This window comes from Notothenia rossii (assembly GCF_949606895.1).
Source record: "Notothenia rossii genome assembly, chromosome: 3".
NCBI classification, from domain to species: Eukaryota; Metazoa; Chordata; class Actinopteri; order Perciformes; family Nototheniidae; genus Notothenia; species Notothenia rossii.
This window is the reverse complement of record NC_136901.1, coordinates 83,146,439-83,164,843: the sequence shown is the minus strand read 5'-3', so window position 1 is coordinate 83,164,843 and position 18,405 is coordinate 83,146,439. Positions and strand designations below refer to the sequence as shown.

At 40.4% G+C, this 18,405-nt stretch overlaps 2 protein-coding genes and 1 long non-coding RNA gene across 4 annotated transcripts in view; 2 read left to right on the top strand and 1 right to left on the bottom strand.

Annotated features, from left to right (window-relative positions):
* Positions 1-11,611, bottom strand: part of cops6 (COP9 signalosome subunit 6) — a 30,218-nt gene extending 18,607 nt beyond the window's left edge. Inside the window, exon 1 of the mRNA XM_079667750.1 lies at positions 11,607-11,611. The gene's annotated coding sequence lies outside the window, so the exon portion shown is untranslated. The remainder of the gene's footprint in view (positions 1-11,606) is intronic.
* Positions 1,040-2,730, top strand: LOC307032216. Its single transcript, XR_013806181.1, has 3 exons — positions 1,040-1,112; positions 1,251-1,331; positions 1,470-2,730. It is a non-coding gene; the product is annotated as an uncharacterized lncRNA (long non-coding RNA).
* Positions 10,704-18,342, top strand: LOC307031026 (aurora kinase B-like). Of its 2 annotated transcripts, none has more exons than XM_079667748.1 (9): positions 10,704-10,943; positions 15,101-15,139; positions 15,328-15,409; positions 15,490-15,535; positions 15,652-15,840; positions 16,121-16,259; positions 16,475-16,623; positions 16,741-16,915; positions 17,812-18,342. In XM_079667748.1, exons 3-9 carry the CDS (start codon positions 15,343-15,345, stop codon positions 17,983-17,985), a joined length of 939 nt encoding a protein of 312 aa, XP_079523874.1. In that variant the 5' UTR covers positions 10,704-10,943; positions 15,101-15,139; positions 15,328-15,342; the 3' UTR covers positions 17,986-18,342. The 2 variants fall into 2 exon arrangements, with proteins under 2 accessions (XP_079523874.1, XP_079523873.1); XM_079667747.1 differs by lacking the exon at positions 10,704-10,943 and adding an exon at positions 12,979-13,135.
* Positions 18,343-18,405: the final 63 nt, after the last annotated feature.

Here is an 18,405-nt window from a genome sequence, read left to right as displayed (position 1 = left end):
GGTGCATCAGAAGAGTCAAAGAGAACAAACTATTTGACAAAGCCATACCACTGTCTGTGTGTGGAAGCATTGAGGAGCTCTTGAATGTGGCTTGCTTCCTGGTCAACTACCAGAACGGACCGCTGTTAAAAGCATGGGCAAGCCTGGGCAGCAATTAGTGATGGGAATTATGGCTCTTTGAAGGGAAAATAAGCGAAATAATCACCAGGATAATGATTGACTGTATTGCCAGACCTAATGTCAATAATCTTCTTTGTAAACATGACATAAGGTGGCGCCATATCCATTTCAGTGAATGTACTGAGATGGGTCTGGATGCAGACCGCAGGCAGGGGGCGGTTCCTATAGGGGGAGGATCCTATATCTATATATATATCTATCCCCTATCCAATAGAATAATGACAATCAGCAGAAATACATACTGTAGGTGGCAGTAATGCAACTTAAGGGATTCCAGCTGCTTTTATAAATCCTCGCAGAAGAAGTAATTCTATGGAGCTAATTTCCTGCCATAACTCCACAAACAAACTAAACAGGTTTTACAAATGCCTCATGATTCACTAACAAACACAATGTGGTTTGCAAATACAAAACACCATCTACAAACTAATGCATTTAGTTTTGCAAAGAAAAAACGTATCAAATAAACACATTTTTCATATACAATTTTTCACATTGTGTTTGTTAGTGAATCATGAGGCATTTGTAAAACCTGTTTAGTTTGTTTGTGGAGTTAAGGCAGGAAATTAGCTCCATACATAGAAGAACGGCTGTTAAACATGGAGGTATTTCTTAATCTAAATAAATGTTGCAGATCTTCAAAAATGTACAAATAGTTGACTAATTTTAGTTAGTCTACACCAATTAAGTATTACTAACTAATATTATTCTAACTCGAATTTGAATACAGTTTACATTTTTATATTGCCTTAAGAATGAAGTCATTTGTAAACTGGATTTCTCTTTGTAGGATTCACAATGTACAGGTGCAATGGTGTGTGTCGCAAATCCTCGCATTTCCACTGCTGCTACTGTGGGGACCCAGCCCACTATTCTGAAACATGTTCAGAAGTGCGCAGGGGCAGCCTGCAGCGTTCGATCGCTTCGCCAGAGTAAGTGATGCACATGAACACACCAGAAGCAGTGGTCATAACCTTATTCTCCCTAAACACAACTTAAACAAAACATGGGGAAAATGTATTTTACAACTATACTGCTATAATGTAATCTATCCACTGTCTCCCCACCAGCCGCCACTGTAGTCTCCTCTGTCTCCCCAGCAGACTACACCGTTGGCCCAGCAGCCTGCAGCGTTGGATCGCTTCGCCAGAGTAAGTGATGCACTTGAACACACCAGAAGCAGTGGTCATAACCTTATTCCCCCTAAAGACAACTTAAACAAAACATGGGAAAAATGTATTATACAACTATACTGCTATAATGTAATCTATCCACTGTCTCCTCCTCAGCCTACCCTGTCACCTCTGCAGCCTCCCAAATTGCCACAGCATCTGTAGCCTCCACTCCACTCCAAGCCATCAGTCGCAGCAAAGTAGTCCAGTCAAGGGCCAAAAGGACAACATGCCCTTTGTGTAAAACTGAATTATATATGAAAAACCTCAAGACCCAAATGGATCGACGTCACTCATCATCTGTTCCTGATATTACTTCTAATCACCATCTTCCATCCCAATGCTTAGACTTCAAAAGGGCATTTTTGCTGTTGGAAGAACATTTTCTGGGATGAGAAACCCCATTCATGTACAGAAGTTCACCTGGGGAAACAGCCTCCAAGTTGTTTGTGAGCTTGAAAATTGCAAGCAGGCATCAGAATTGTTAAAATGTTTATGTTTATTGAAGACTTTCCTCTTTGTATGTACTGTATATATTTTCCTTTGTACAATGTATTGGTATGTAGTATACATTTCATATTTAGTATTTGATGTGTATTGTAATGTTTCAAAAATAATAAATACGTTAATTAATTAATTAATCTTACCACCAGACACAACATGAACAAATGAATGATACACATCAGGACAGTAACTTCAACTTCAGTATTTTAGGTGTACAGAAACCTCTACTCATGTTGTTAAATGATATACAGCAATCTCTTCCATAAAACGCAGTTGATTGATTTGAATAATAATTACTACACCTGCCCAACCATTAAAAAAATGATATGCCTACAATTTATGAGTTAGGGTTACGGTTAGGGTTAGGGTTGACTCTATATTCATTATGATCTGTCAATAGGTCAATTAATTTGTCTTCTCTGTGGGTTGTATACTCTTCATTCTTTATGCAAATTAGTTATAATTATTATTTTTCAAAGTTCCTTTATGATTCATTCAAAGCATTAAAATGCATGAGAAACAGAGCGTCATATATCTTTAAGAAATACGTGGGGAGCGGGGCTCATAACCCTTTAGGAAACGCCCCCTATAGGATCCACCCCCTTTAGGATCCGCCTCCTTGCTGCGGTCTGCATACAGACTCTATTGAATGTACTACTTTGAATTTACCCTCTGTATGTGTTAAGTAAATAAAGTTGTCTTGCCTTGAATGAAATTCACGCAACTCTTTATATTAGATACTGTGTTTTTAAGTGGCGATGGAGATTATTTGTTGACCCTGCTTTAAAGGATAGTTTGCCTTTACAAATGGTGCGTTTTATCACTCCCAGGGTTTTGGTTGAAGTGCATCCAAATGCTGCTGAGTTTAGCTAATTTTCCATTTTTCATTTTCAAAAGAATCGGCTAATGAATATAACTAATATATATATATTATATATAACTAATGAATTATAACCTCAAAACAAATACACACAAAAATAACATAGGACAATACATAATCCCAGGAGTTGCTGGATCAAGTTAGCTACCTAGCTAGTAGCTAGCACGTTAGTTAGCATTACAGCCTTGTCATTTGTATTAGCCTGAATATGAAGTAACATTAAGTAACCCAAAATGTTAAACAGTAAGAGTAGTCGTCATATTTCGTGAACCCTTTGAAGAGTACTCTAAAAATAGGTAGGGAACTATACATCCATCCATGGAACTTGTAGGGCGGGTCGACGTCTTACTGCCGTCAGTGTAAACCAGAGGTGCCCAGTACGCAGTGCTTAATTTGTAAATCATAAGGTGCCGGAACGCAAAGTACATATGACAGCTCAGGGATGACGAGACGTGTACAGGTCCCGGAACGTATACAGAAAAGGTGCTGAAAACAACATGAAAATGTCCACTTGCAACGCTGTGGGACTTACAAGCCTCAATTTCAAATAGTATCCATGGTATAAATGTTATGACGATAATTTATAATTTTTTAGGCTAGTACGCACAACATAGGCAAATGCCCACATCACCACAGGTGGGACTTCAGTATACAGCCAGCAATTAATTTCTCAACAGGTTTAACGTGTAAAAAAAATATTTATTAGGCCTATTCAAAGATTGGCACGGCGGCCTATTAATAGACAGTATGTTTGCTCACCATATTTAGTTGTTTAAAACACCCCACATCACGAGCATGTCCGGATTGTCCTCTATCTCTTTTTTTCTGCTTTTATTGCGTGTGTCTGTGGCAGTTCTGTGTCCTTTGGCCACCCAGGACCTCACGTACGGGACTGGATTGAATTTAGCCAGGGGGGGTCCAACAAGATTTAGGAAGAGTAAAGATGACATGGTAGATGTGAGCAAAGAGCTACGGTTGGGAGTGTAAATCCAGCTCATTTGAGAAAATCCGCGCTCACATTCAGCACTTGCAATGGGAATGCTGTTGACAGCAACAAGTAACTCCATCAGCTCATCGGGGGTGTCTTTACCATCTGAGTCTCTGTACGTTCTGTAGGCCCGTATGACTGCGCGCGGGTTGGCAATGTTGAAGCGCTGACACAGTGACTCGACCTCAGTCTCTCCATACAGCGCACCTGCGTCCTCGGGCCAGTATTGTGCGTAAAGCACCTTCAACTCCTCAATGAACTTGTTATATCCAGTTTTATGTGGCATCCGGCCTCCTTGAGATAACATACGGTCCTCCAAGTTCTTGGCCACAGTTAGAAAAAACTGACCTGTCGCTGGACGTCCCACACTCTTCTACGCTCAATGCGCTCTCCTCTCCTACTGAATCTTCCTGCTGTAAGCCAGCTGATGTCGCGGTTCCGCTCGCCTCTTGCTCCGGCTGTTGTACCGGGCTAGTTGATGCCAGGGTACCCACCCGTTGTTGTTGGTGGTCCACCTGGCTGACGGTAGCTGGCTCCTGTTCCGGCTGGCGGTGAACCTGACCCGCTGCCCGGACTTGGCTAGCTGTCGGTTAGCTAGCTGGCTAGCTGTTGCGGCGCTAACCTCCTCCTGGTTTTGACCATCAATATGACCGCTGCAGCTGCCCTCGTCGCTGCTTGTGGAGGCTTTTCTGACTCGTTTTGAAGTGTCTATTACCTCTTCCTTCTTTTTGAAGAAAGACAGTAAATGTAACTGTCTTTTTGACATGCTTGCATTGAATCACCGTTTCTTCCTCTCTGCGACGTGCTCCTCATGTGGCGAATTTCAAAAGTGAAAGACGTTTGTCCGTTGGTCCAGCTTTTCAGTGCGTCAACACAGATCTCCGACTCTTTCAAATCTTAATCTTAATAAACGACATGAAATTCTTTGGATTTTTTCTGTAAATTAATATCTGCATATTTTATTTCATTTTAACCATTTTTAATTTTTATTTTTTGTGAGAGGTACCGGATCTGCCCAAATAGGTGCCGGAACACAGGGTGGCCAAAATGAAGAGGTGCCGGTGTCGGTACCAGATGTGTTCGGGGTACCATATGTGTTCGGGGTCCGTCTCTTACCAGTGACGTCACGACGTAATGACGTCACGCATTGTGATTGGCTCTACGGTAATTTACCCACGCTGTCTAGAGTATAGAGGGGTTTTTTGATCATTACATTACATTGTATTTAGCTGACGCTTAAATGCATTCGACCAACAAGATAAAAACTTGAAGAAATACAATAAAACTTGAAGAAAAACAAAGACGAATGAGGAAAAGAACAAGAGAAATCGAAGGTAAGAAGTATAAAACGTAATATGGTATACAATATGTAATATGTTCAGTGCCGTTGGTACGTTAGTTCAAACAGTAACAACGGACTATTTTTCTTAGCGTATGCATGTCAATTTAAATCAATACATACAACTATTTCACATGTACAATATTTTCTTAGCCCTAATACTTAATACTACTTATTTAGTTTTGCTTGTTATATTTGATTATTTTATATATTATCAATAAATTATATATTATATATCAATATGATATACTTTTCTATATAATAGATTATCAAAAAAAGTATTTATTAAGTAAGGGATAATGTGCAGCAATCACAATCAAGTCCACAATCGAATCCATAAAGACAAAGTAAATCTGTTTACAGTTGTTTCATATGTATGTTGAGAGGTATCTATATATCTCTTCATTTTGCTATCAAAGTGCACCAGATTGATGCATTTAACTTCAATATTTAAAAAAAATCACTCCAAAGGGAGTGCTTGTTCTTCCTTCTGTCTGTCTGAATCTGTGTATTCTCATGTTCCGATTAACCCGGCCAAATTTTTCTTCTTTTGTGTCTTGATGTGATCTTGAGTCGAGGCTGATCCTCTTGCTGTGGTCCCGCATCCTGGATCCTCTATCCTGAGTTCTGGATTAAGTCGTGGACTTCGGGTCGTGGCTGAACCTGTCTCTGCGGTCCTGCCTGGGTCTCGTCGTGCTGCCTCCCTGAAGGCTCCCACAGGATTGTTGACATCTTCGTGGATTCATCCTATTATTATAGACGCATGCATTTCCTAACATTTGGTCTACCTATGTTGCAAATGTATTATCTCCTCGATTTACACACGGCATCTATTGCACGTCCGTCCGTCCTGGGAGAGGGATCCCTCTTCTGTTGCTCTCCCCGAGGTTTCTCCCATTTTTCCCTTTAAACTGTGGGTTTTCTCTTGAAGTTTTTCCTTGTACGATGTGAGGGTCTAAGGACAAAGGGTGTCGTTTTCTTCTCATACTGATATTCTGAACAAACTGCTGTTGTATTAGCTGTAAAATGTCTTTACTGTAGGGTATTTTTTATTATTTGTACAGCACTTTGGCTCGACCAAAAATCGTTTATAAATGTGCTATATAAATAAAACTTGATTTGATTGATTTGATTTGAAAGGGTGTGCGCCAAGGTTCCATATTAGGACCAATAATTTCACCATATACTGTATGTAAATAATCTCGAATAATCTTTCAAATGCTGCTTTCCATTTTTATGCAGATGATACTGTTATTTATTGTTCATCCTCTTCTATAGAGCAAGTCTTGATTTCCTCCAGTCTGCCTTTGATGTTATTCCATCCCATTTATCTCAACTCAAGTTAGTATTAAATGCAGACAACTCCAAACTCATGATATTCTCAAATCGCAAAAAGTTAACTTATTTTCTCCCCAACATTTGTACTGTTCAAGGGACTGACATTGACATTGAAAGGGTCACTACATACACATATCTAGGTTTTATTATTGATCAGAACTTATCTTTCAAGTCACACACTGAAAATGTTGTTTTAAAATTAGGTTTCTCCTTTCAGACAAGGAAACATTTGATCTCTGCACCGTTTTTACCAGTATTGGATTCTGGTGATCTGCTTTACATGAATGCCTCTGACCAGTGCCTAAAGATTTTGGATACTGTGTACCATTGTGCATTATGTTTTATTACATATACATATATATATATATATATATATATATATATATATTGTGAGTTTGGAATAAATATGCACTTCATGAAAAGTATTAAGTAAGGTTAATACTGGATGTTTGTTACACTTGGATATGTTTTCTGTAACACTTGTAACATAATTATTCTCCAGTTTATGCATTTGAGTGACTTGCAGTTAATGCTCGACATTCAATTCAAAACCTTTATTTATCCAGGTAAAATCCTATTGAGATCAATGATCTATTTTTCAAGGGAGACCTGCAGCAGTAGGTTCCACATGAAGACATAAAAACATAAACAACAGAACAACAAAAGGACATCATACAGCAAAAAATACAGGGATTACAATTTACATATCTATCCACATGTACAGGTACCAACAGCATCTGACTGTGGAGCATCCAACCGAGCTTTAAAAACATGTAGTGGTACCAGCTTGGTAATTTTACATTCTTTTTGCAGACTGTTCCAAGTTAGTGGAGCTGCACATCTAAAAGCTTTCTTCCCTAAGACAGTCCTAGCACTTGGCACATTTAATAAAACCACAGCATGAGATCTCAGGCAATAAGTACTTTCAATTTGCCGAGAGATCAGGGAGCAGATATAAGATGGTACTTTATCCAACATGGCTTTTCTAAATGAAAATGTACCAGTGACTGAGCCTCAGTACAGTAAGTGATGGCAAAACCGCCTTGGTTTACAGTGTACAGTGATGCGTAAGTGCTTTACAGTTTGTCACAAATCTCAGTGCACTGTGATAGTAAAACCTTATTGTGGTGTAATTATATATCCAAAGCAGTCAGAAGTCAGAAAATCTTTAGTGATGTTTAACCACTCAGAAGACAGCCCATCAAAATGAACACATTGGGACCTTTCAGAGAGGTAGTTCATCTTCTACATATAATAACGGACAAAGTAAAGAATGAAGTGTAGGCTATGTTTAAATGTTCGGAATTTGACCGTGTATGATGGTCCTCTTGAGTTGCCGTACAGCCAATGGCGTACAGCCATTGCTCCGTTTTCATGTTTTTTTAACATGTTTTTCACAAACATTTTCACACGCTAAGAGCATAGGAATAATTCAATTCGGTTCGTCATGATCTGTAGATGTGATTTGCCCCCGAGCACCCCTGCGTAAATTACCGTACAGCCAATCACAATGCGTACAATGCGTGACGTCATTGGTAAGAGACGGCCCCCGAACACATATGGTACCCCGAACACATCTGGTACCGACACCGGATCCTGTTCCGGCAGGATCCGGCTCAAATTAACCACTGCCAGTACGTCGACCGCGGGGGCAATGCTGGTAGATCACGAGTCATTCATAAAAATAAAAAATCCAGCTCCGTTAAAATAGACAAAACAGGTTTTGATCCTTCCTCCCTTGGCCTCCCTGCCACTTAATTCAGGAGTTTACTTGATTGACAGAAAAAGCGACCTATCGCTTTCCAGTCTGTTAACCCAGAATGCAAAGCAATACAAAATCAGTCAAGTGCCAGGAAAACTCAAATTAAGTTAAAGAGACAAACAACAAAATGAGTGCGGGATCGAGCAAAAAGCTAAAGACATACCACTTCCACACAGAATGGGAGGAAGAATATTTTTTTGTGATGTCACATTCAAAGGTTATTTGCCTTATTTGTAAAGCAAGCATCTCTCTGCCAAAGAAAGGTAACGTGGAGAGGCATTATCGGAGTGTTCACAAGGCATATGACAGCGACTTCCCTCCGAGTAGCGAGTTGAGAAAGAGAAAGGCCATCTATTATTGCTACAAAAACCTTATCTCGCAGTCTTAGTGTCGTACTGTCGCCAACTCGTTTCTAACATGCAAAAAGACAAACAAATACGTCTATGGTCAGTGTATTTTCGACCTTTCCAATCCAGACCAGGGGCCTCATTTATAAAGGGTTTTGCGCTCAAAAAATGACTTACGGCAGTTTCTACGCAATGTTTCCGATTTATAAAATACTAACTTGACGGGAAAACGTGCGGTCCTCCACGCAAACTCTAACCAATGCGTACGCACTAAGCACAACAACGGGAGAGACGAGAAACTGCGACACCGTTGGCAGAAGGAAGAATGGAGAGAAATATGTGGAAATAATACCATAAATAAAATGTTACCTCTCATTTATCATATATGAAGAATTCATTTTCAAACATTGATTAAAGCCAATCTTAAAATGATTTAACAAACGCTTGTTTGAGACTCCTCAGTGCACACAAAAACATAACTGGGAGAAATAAATAAATACGGATATGTTATTTAAAACCACTTCGAATATGTTGTGTTAATGTATTGAAATGTTTTCTCATAAATTATGCAGTAAGCAGGAGGACAGAATTACGTCTAAACTGACGCCGTTTTGCATTTCTATAGGTTGCAGATACGAGCATGGTTTTATATGTTTAATAAATGTTTAATCGTGTTTTATGCCGTTTGCAAAGATTTGATAAGTCGCTCGTAAAACACGGGAGGTATGGAAACTAAGAGCACCATATGTGGTAAATTGTACAGCTAATATAACACAACACAGACATTAGTTGTATTTCCTTTAACTGACGGATATAGAGTTGCTGCAGAGGGGGGGTTGAGATGCACAGGCTGCAGTGGAGACGCTGCGCACAGCTGATCGACAGCTGGGACACAAACCACCAAATACTAAAACATAATTCAGATCCAGTGGTCGTGACTCCACTCCGGAGGGATTCCCCGATCATTTCTTACAGTTTCTCATCAAGGTGGGGGGTCTCCTGTCCCCGGTACAAACACACTGCCTGAGGAAGGCTATGTGTATTTTTTTTGTCATGAACCTTTTTCAGACCATTTATTTATTTATTTTGGTGACGATCCGACCTCCATGCTGCTACTCTGGTTCAAACTGCATCCACCGAACAATATCATTTATCTCGACTTCCCCAAAATAATCAAAATCTGACACGGTGTGAGATGTTTTTTCTTTTAGCTGTTCTGTCGTCATTTCCTGCGATCTTCTCCATGCAGTCAGTCAAAATGAATGCATGAAAGGGCGTTTCTTTGACTATTTATAGGCAAATATGGGCGTTACGTGAAGCCCGCAAAAGCTGCACGTATTTCGAGTCGGTTGTTATTTATAAAGGGAAACCGGCGTAGGAAGTGCCATACGCACTTTTGATTGATTGATTGATTGATTGAAAAGTTTATTAACAGCTTGTATATTGGGTACAGTACAGTAGCCTACAGCTCAAAACATACAATCGTTAAGGGGATGCAGACCAGATAAAGACTTTCGTCTTGTTTACATCAGGGTCCCCCATTTCCAATTCATCATATCATTTAAGACATACAAGACATATTTGACATACAGATGGCTTATTTACAATTTACATACAGGTGTTTTTTTACATACAGATGGCTTACTTACAAATTTCATTTTAGATTTCGTTCTAATACATCCTAACCGGACATTTAAGACATACCAAGTCTACAGATATACAGTTAGTAACAGAGTCTAAAATGCGAGTATATACATAGATGGGGGGGGAAGCTGTCCATTGTACGACAGGTTGAGATTTGTACCATTACCGGAGCCAGTTTTGCAATGCTCTTCCCCGAAGGTGCTCTTTAAGAGAGGTTTTGAAGGTAAGTATAGTTTTACTTTGCTTTACAGTAGTGGGAAGAGCGTTCCACCTTGATGTGGCATAATTGCGAAACGTGTATTCCCCTTTTTTTGTGCCAAATCTGGGTTTTACATGATTTGTGGAGCTCCCTCTGGTGTTATGATCATGATATTCCTTGACCTTTGGGAAGAATTTTGACATGTACATGGGTACCATAGAGGTGTATTGGATCTTGTAGACCAGGCCCATTGCAAGTAGCTGTACTCTGTCGTCTACTCTAAGCCATCCTAGGTTGTCAAAGTGGGCAGAGGTGAGGTGGGTTCTAGATGAAGGGTCAAGCAGTAGTCTGACCAGTTTATTTTGTGATGTTTGAAGTTTTATTTTTAGCGCCTTGGAGGTGCTATGGTACCATGACGTGCAAGCATAGTCATAGTACCCTTGAATGAGTGCTCCTGCCAGAGTTTTCAGGGTGTTTTTGTTTACCAGAGAGGAGATCCGGTATAGGAATCTAGTTCTTTGATTGACTTTTTTTATTACATTGGATGCCATTTTGTCACAGGAGAGGTTTGCCTCAAGAATAGATCCTAGGTATGTAATTTCCTTCTTACTTGTGACAATAATGTCACCCACTGCAACTGAGAAGTCGTCGGATTTGCTGAGATTATGTTTCGAACCGAAGAGAATGGACTCTGTTTTACCCAGGTGTAATGATAATTTATTATCGGCGAGCCAGGTGCAGATTGTGCCGAGCTCGGAGCTGAGGGTTTTTTCAACCTGCAATCTGCTCCTGTCAGAGACCAGCAGGGCTGAGTCGTCCGCGAACAGGAACAAGTTGCAGTCACATGCAGCTTTCCTAGCTGGTACGCAATGTTTGGTGAATCGGAATGTGGCGGAAAATGTATGGACATATTTTTCGGATTTCAACTACATAAGCAACCTTCCCACGTGAATCCTACGCACGGCGTTATAAATGAGGCCCCAGATCTCTCTCCAGTCTGTGTGCGAGGGGGCGGGCAGTTTACACACGCGGCTGCTACATGCAGCAACACACAGAGGAGATGGCGGAGAGAAGCGCTCCAAGGTGTGGTTAAATGTTACCCGTCTTGGGGTGGACAATGCTCCTTGCCAAGAGTGTTGAGCATGTAAGGGCGGTAACATGAGCAATTTGTCTAAACATTTAGCTAAAGTGCACCACATTCGATTCAGACGGAGGAATGCACCGCGTTCGACTGTCTTTCTAGTAGCTCTGTAGCCCCATCCACGAGTAACGGTTCCACGTCAGGTGTTATGTATGCTAGCAGCAACACCCAGAGTTAACTCAATGATACAAACATGCGTTAATGATTAGAGGTATCTGAGTTACTCTTTATTTTGTTAAAGTTTCAGCTATTCTGTTTACAGTTCTGTCATCAGATTATTTAATAAGATTTGTTAAAACATTGTTGTTTCTTTTGATGTGAAATATTATTTATTTTATTTAAATAAAAAGCAATGTTAATTTTGTTCACAATTTGTCAAGTTAATTTAATAATATATGTATTTTTGAATCAAGTATTCAACTTTATTGTCTTCATTGTTAGTTTCCACATGCCTAAAACAACCTCAAGCTAAATCTAAAAGTTGATGGCTAAATAAGAGCGTTTGAGAAATTGTGCAAGGCAGTAATAGTCCGAATAGTCCATTAATCGATAGATTCATTGATTATCAAATTAGTCGTTTGTTGCAGGCAGCCCTATTGTAGTTATCCTATGTATAAATAAAACGTGTTATTCAGCAAGCCTTGCAATTTGGGATTTTATTTTTGGTTGATAGACCTCGGTCACGGTGAGCTGGTCATTTCAAAAGTAGCTCACCAGCCAAAAAAGTAGTGATGTGTCGGTCGCGAACGAGCCGATTCTTTTGAACGGCTCTTTGGTATGAACGAGGGTTACCGAGTCGTACTTGGTGAGAGCCGTTCTTGTTATCGTTCAATTGTTAGTCCGCACTCACTGCCTGCCAAAATCCACTCGCCTGTTAAAAAGCTTGATTTTGTTCCCCAAACGTATTCTGTGAAGACCCGCCCCTACTCTGATTAGTAGGTTTCAGCAGGAGGAGTGAGATGGGGTGGGTCTTAACGGAATACGCGAGAGAGAGAAGTCATAACAAGTGGTAGGCTACAGGACAGGTAGACGACGTGTTTTTCGGATGGAAAATGAGCCAAAGGCGAAAACGCAGCAGCATTTTGATGCACTTCAACCAAAAAAGCGCACCATTTGTAAAGGCAAAATATCCTTTAAAGCAGGGCCAACAAATGATCTCCATCGCCACTTAAAAACACAGTATCTAATATTAAGAGTTGCGTGAATTTCATTCAAGGCAAGGCAACTTTATTTACTTAACACATAGTAGTACATTCACGGACATGAATGACATGGATATGGCGCCACCTTGTGTCGTGTTTACAAAGCAGATTATTGACATTAGGTCTGGCAATACAGTCAATCCTTATCATGGTGATTATTTCACAGACAAACCAAGTAACCCCGCCAAAAAAACGGCTCTTTTGAACGGCTCTTTGAAAGGAACGGAGCCATAAGATCCGGCTCCCTTCAAAGAGCCATAAATCCCATCACTACAAAAAAGTGTGGGCACCCCTGGTGTAAATCAATCACATGCAACAAATCCGACCAGGTGCGCGCAAGACAGTTTTAAAACTTTGGCGGCGGAGAGAGTTCAAGAGACAGTAACTCGGGTGTTTCCTTACTAAAACGTGTATACGTTCATCCTTCTCTACAATGCAGGTAAATCTAGTTTTTTAAGTCTTTGATAGAGAAATCCTCGCCGGAGCTGTTAGATGAACATTAACATGCTTATTGTAGTTGTAAGTGCACTGCCTTGCGGCCTGTAGCACCATCCTTGATGGAGCATATGTGTGGGCTGGACCTGTATTTTACAGGAAAGGAGTGAGCAGAGAGTAGAGTAGTTGTCGATTCTTGTTCTGTTTTTTGTGAATATCTGCCTCACCTTCTCAGACTTTGAGTGGCGAGCGCTAGGGGTTTCACAACTACCAATATTTACTAGTCGACGCGTTTTTCAAAATAGCAGTCGACTAGTCGTTACGTCATAATAAAGTCACACAAAGAGAGGTGTACAACTGTATTTTATATTGGAACTCATACAGTAATATTAAACACTGCATTTTAATTTGTGTTACATGGTTGAGTAAATAACAAACAGTAACTGGACTCACCAAAAAACTCTTGTTTGCATAAATGCCACATAAATCCAGTGCGCAACACTTTATTCGCTGTCCTCCACGATAACGTCCACCTTTCCATATTTTTGGTTTGAACACCAATGCATCGACATGTGAGGGAAGGAGGCTTGACCGCTTTCAGGTGACAGTGTTGCCTGCCAGGGAAAAAACCATCTCACTCAAAGTGCTTGTGGCTGAAATAGCCAGGGAGCTCCTCGAAAGCGGGGGAAGCGGTGCACGTTTTCTGCCCACCACTCCAGTGGATTATCCATTGTGGGGATATGCGGTGTCCGCAGGCAGTAATCCCGTAGCTCATCATCCGCATCACTGTTGACCCGTGTTTCCTTGCTGTTCGTTTGCCTCTGTTCAGTGTTGACGCCGGTCCGTTGCTCACTGGTGCTAGCATTACTGCTAGTGCTAGCTGTCGGCAGCGGGTGTTTCATCTTCAGATGGTTGCGCATAGCAGATGCATTTGTATTGTACTTCAGTACAGCTGTACACAACTGACACTTCACTGTGGAGTTGGTTACATCTTCGTTGAAATACTGCCATACATAACAATGTCGGACGTGTTTTGCAGCACCTCGTTTACCTCCCTTTTTTCACGACTAGTTGACTAGGGCCTACAGCGCCGACTAGTGGTAAAGGTAGTCGACTAGTCGATTAGTTGTTAAAACCCCTAGCGCGCGCTACTAAAGAGACGTGTTACCATGGAAACCAAACAATGGTGTAGCTGTATTACAGTCAGAGTGGAAACAGTCGTGTGTAAATCTGATTTTGTCATAAATCGGGAGAAATGTGGGAGAAATATGACCCCGGGAGGAAACCGGGAGAGGGCAATGAAATCGGGAGTCTCCCACGAAAATCGGGAGGGTTGACAAGTACGGGTTACATAGTCCCTGCATTACACCCAACCTCAGACCAGGGAGCCAATGTTAGCGTATCGTAGCCTAACAATGGCCTACTGGACCTTTCTCTTTTTGAAAAAAAAAAACTTCTACGTTAACATTTAAACTTAGCCTACATACGGAATCCACAGGAAACACCTGTAGCTATTTAAATAATTCATGCAGTGACTAGGAATATAGCAATCATCTGGCGTTAGAATATATTTTACAATAAATGCGCCTTTGTTATCCTTATACAACGTATAACCGTACATCAATATCAAACACAGCAGACATTCTCCAACGTGTTGCTGAAAATGTACACTATAAGACAAAAAACACACAATCCACTGCGGTATTACAGATTGTCTGACTCTGAACTGAGCACAAAATAGTTTGTGATCAAATGAGGTTCACTATTAAGTACGACGTGGGCAAATAGTTAAAAAGGGACATTTAAAAGTGCAATTGCACCGTTAAAAAGTAATCTGTTTCCAATTCGGAGTCTTCCAGCATATAGGTTTGAAGTTTCACCCCAGTTTAGAGTCTGAATGACAAGAAAATATGCATTAAGTTCAATTGTATGGTAAATTAATGTGATTGCTGTATTTATTTCTTTACAGAATAAGGAAAATGATGAGCCCAGTGGTTTCACAGGACCGGTAAGATGTCAAACAAAATATATACATATATATTTCCCGCTGGGATCAAGCAATATTTAATAAATTGAACTACAACTGACCATTTATCATCCCAATATTGGTATCAAAATGGATCAGAAACTATTATTGGCTGGAACAACATTTTAACAATGGGTTTCTTATTATTTGTGTTTGCTTCTGTATAACAGTTCGCAACCCCAAGCATGGTGGCAGGCCCACAGCACGTTCAGGTGAAACCACGAGCAGAGATTGACAAAAAAGCCATTACAGGTAACATTACCTGCCTCTTCAATAAATAACATTAAAAAACCATAAGACATTTTCCAGTTTTAATTGTATTATCATTTCAGGCCCAGGGCGACAGTGTGTTGGCTCATCCTCCAGTGCTGTCTCAAAGTACGTATAACCCTTAAAAACATCTCGTTTTTGTTGCCAGTTGTGTTTTTTGTAATGCTTTCCCAAATCAAAGTGGTTAAAATGAGTATAAATATCCATCTTTTTACTTTCATAAGGAAAATCTCCATCAATGACTTTGACATCGGTCGACCTCTGGGGAAAGGCAAATTTGGAAATGTCTACCTTGCGAGGTTGAAGTCGCTGCAGGCCGTCGTGGCACTGAAGGTGTTGTTCAAGTCACAGATGGAGAAAGAAGGCGTGGAGCATCAACTCAGGAGGGAGATTGAGATCCAGTCACATCTTAAGTGAGTATCCTAAAAGACATTTTGATAAATGACAAGGAATTAAACCTCTCAGTATAACTTCCTTGTAGGTTATTTGCTACTATCTACGGATGGTTACAGGAACATAACAAAATGCTCAGGAAATTATTTGTAGGTAATAAAGTGGATTATAGTTTCACGTAAAATCAAACAGGATTTTTTGTATCTCCTACCACAAACTTGCTGACCTGAAAAGTATTTTAATTTGTTTTCAAAACAAAGACTAACAGTTTCCTCAAAACACCCTCTGTTTTCTCCTCAGGCACCCCAACATTTTGCGCTTCTACAATTATTTCTATGATCAGACCAGGGTGTTCTTGGTGCTTGAGTACGCCCCACGTGGTGAAATGTACAAAGAGCTACAGAGATGTGGAAAATTTGATGACCAGCGCACTGCGACAGTAAGACATGATGTTGCTTCTTAAAGGCATTTTATTTACGCTGTTATTGTTTAGTCAGTGAACCTAGTTTTGGAATTCTTAATTCCTTCAATCCTTGCTGTGCCCTGTGTTCAAAGAGAAGTTTGACCGATCTACAATTTAGTTTTTTTTATCTTGAAAAATAAGTATTCTTTAAAGTCTTATTGTCTATTAAGTTAACCTCTTTACATTTTTAGTACATGGAGGAGATATCGGACGCACTGTTGTATTGCCATGAAAGGAAAGTGATTCATCGTGATATCAAGCCAGAGAATCTGCTTCTGGGCTTTCGTGGAGAGCTGAAAATTGCCGATTTTGGATGGTCCGTCCATGCCCCTTCTCTAAGGTGAGGATCCAGTATAAAGTTCTACTGTGTTTTATCAGCGCTGTCTCAATACTGATGAGTCACACGATGCTTGTTGCTGCTTTTCTTAGCTCACTTCTTGTTTTAAAATCCCTCCAGGCGTCGTACAATGTGTGGGACTCTGGACTACCTCCCTCCAGAGATGATTAAGGGTCAAACTCACAGTGAGAAGGTGGACCTGTGGTGCGTCGGGGTCCTCTGCTACGAATGCTTGGTCGGGAACCCACCTTTTGAAACTGTCAGCCCTTCAGAAACGTACAAAAGAATTACGAAGGTTGGTGTTGGACAAATATGAATGTTGAGTAATCTTTTCTATAGGAACGTTTGATAGAAACATCTGGGAGAAATGTATTTAACCATTTGTAAATTAACTTTAAAATTGTCCCTCTATATCATGTGGGTCAAACTAAAATACACAGTGGGCCAATATTAAAAAATTGGCACTAGTCGAGGGCCGAACTTGGTTCAATGTTTATTGCAAAACTTATTGAAATGACTTATTGCTCATATTAAACCTGGAACTAACTAAGCTTAAATTATTGCCGATAAAAACAACATTAAATAATCAGTTGCATTCATTTCTTAGGGCTCTATCTGCAGCTTTTCCCCGAGTCATTTCTTATGATCACATTTTCCCACAGGCAAACAACAGCTTCAAAAAAAGAATTTCCCTCAAAGAACAAACCAAACATGCCCTGTTGTCGCAGGAAAAAAAGTCCAGAAGGAAACATCCATTGAAACTCAGTGTGCTGCTCTGTGATGCTGGTTCAGATACTTGGCATCTCATCTTGGGTGCAAGTTCATCAATGTTTGCGCTCAGGCTCTGAGCGGAGGAAATCCTCAGGGTTGAGGGAAGGTGTGCGTGCAATATACCGGCGGGCCAGATCTAATAGTAATTAGAAATTATCCTGCGGCCCAAATTAAATCCACCAAGGGCCTGATTTGGCCCCCGGGCCTTGAGTTTGACATGTGTGCTCTATATGATAATGCGCATGACTCACAATGACACAAATGCGCCAAAACAATCTAGATTGATAAATAGCATTACAAGTGAACTATATTTGTTTTGGGGGAAACTGTCCCTTGACTGATTTTGAATTAAACTCCAAGGTTATTTTATAACAGTCATGGTTCAGATTTCATTAATAGATGATATCCTACTGTTTGCAGGTGGATTTGAAGTTCCCCAAAAACATCTCAGACGGTGCACGGGACCTGATCTCCAAGCTGCTTCGCCACAACCCCGCCGATCGTCTCCCACTACAGAGTGTCATTGATCACACATGGGTGCGTGCCAACTCTCGCAGAGTCCTACCGCCCGTCTGCCCTGGGGACCAATCCTGAGCCCGCCTGCCTGCCACTGAGGGGTGTTTTATCTGTCCTCCACAAGACACTGGGCCTTTAGGTTTCAATGGCATGGGCTTCAAACTGCCATCTTATCAGCACATTGTGTGATTTGTATTGGGATGGTTTAACCACTTTTTTTCTTGTACAGTGTGATGTCCTTATCTATGTTTATCTAGAGGTATTTTATAGTCTTTTCCTTCTTGAACCTTTGTTTTCTTTATTTTAAATGTACACAGTTGTATTTTGACTTTCTGTATCAGTGTTGACAGTTGAAAGTACTACTGTTGGACTGATTGAAGCTGACTTTTCTCAATAGTTTGAGGGTTGTACTGAATAGTATGTTTTATTTCCCCTCAAGCTTTTAAATTCTAATAAATATTCTAAAACAATGGGTTGACGTTTAAGTAATTGATGATC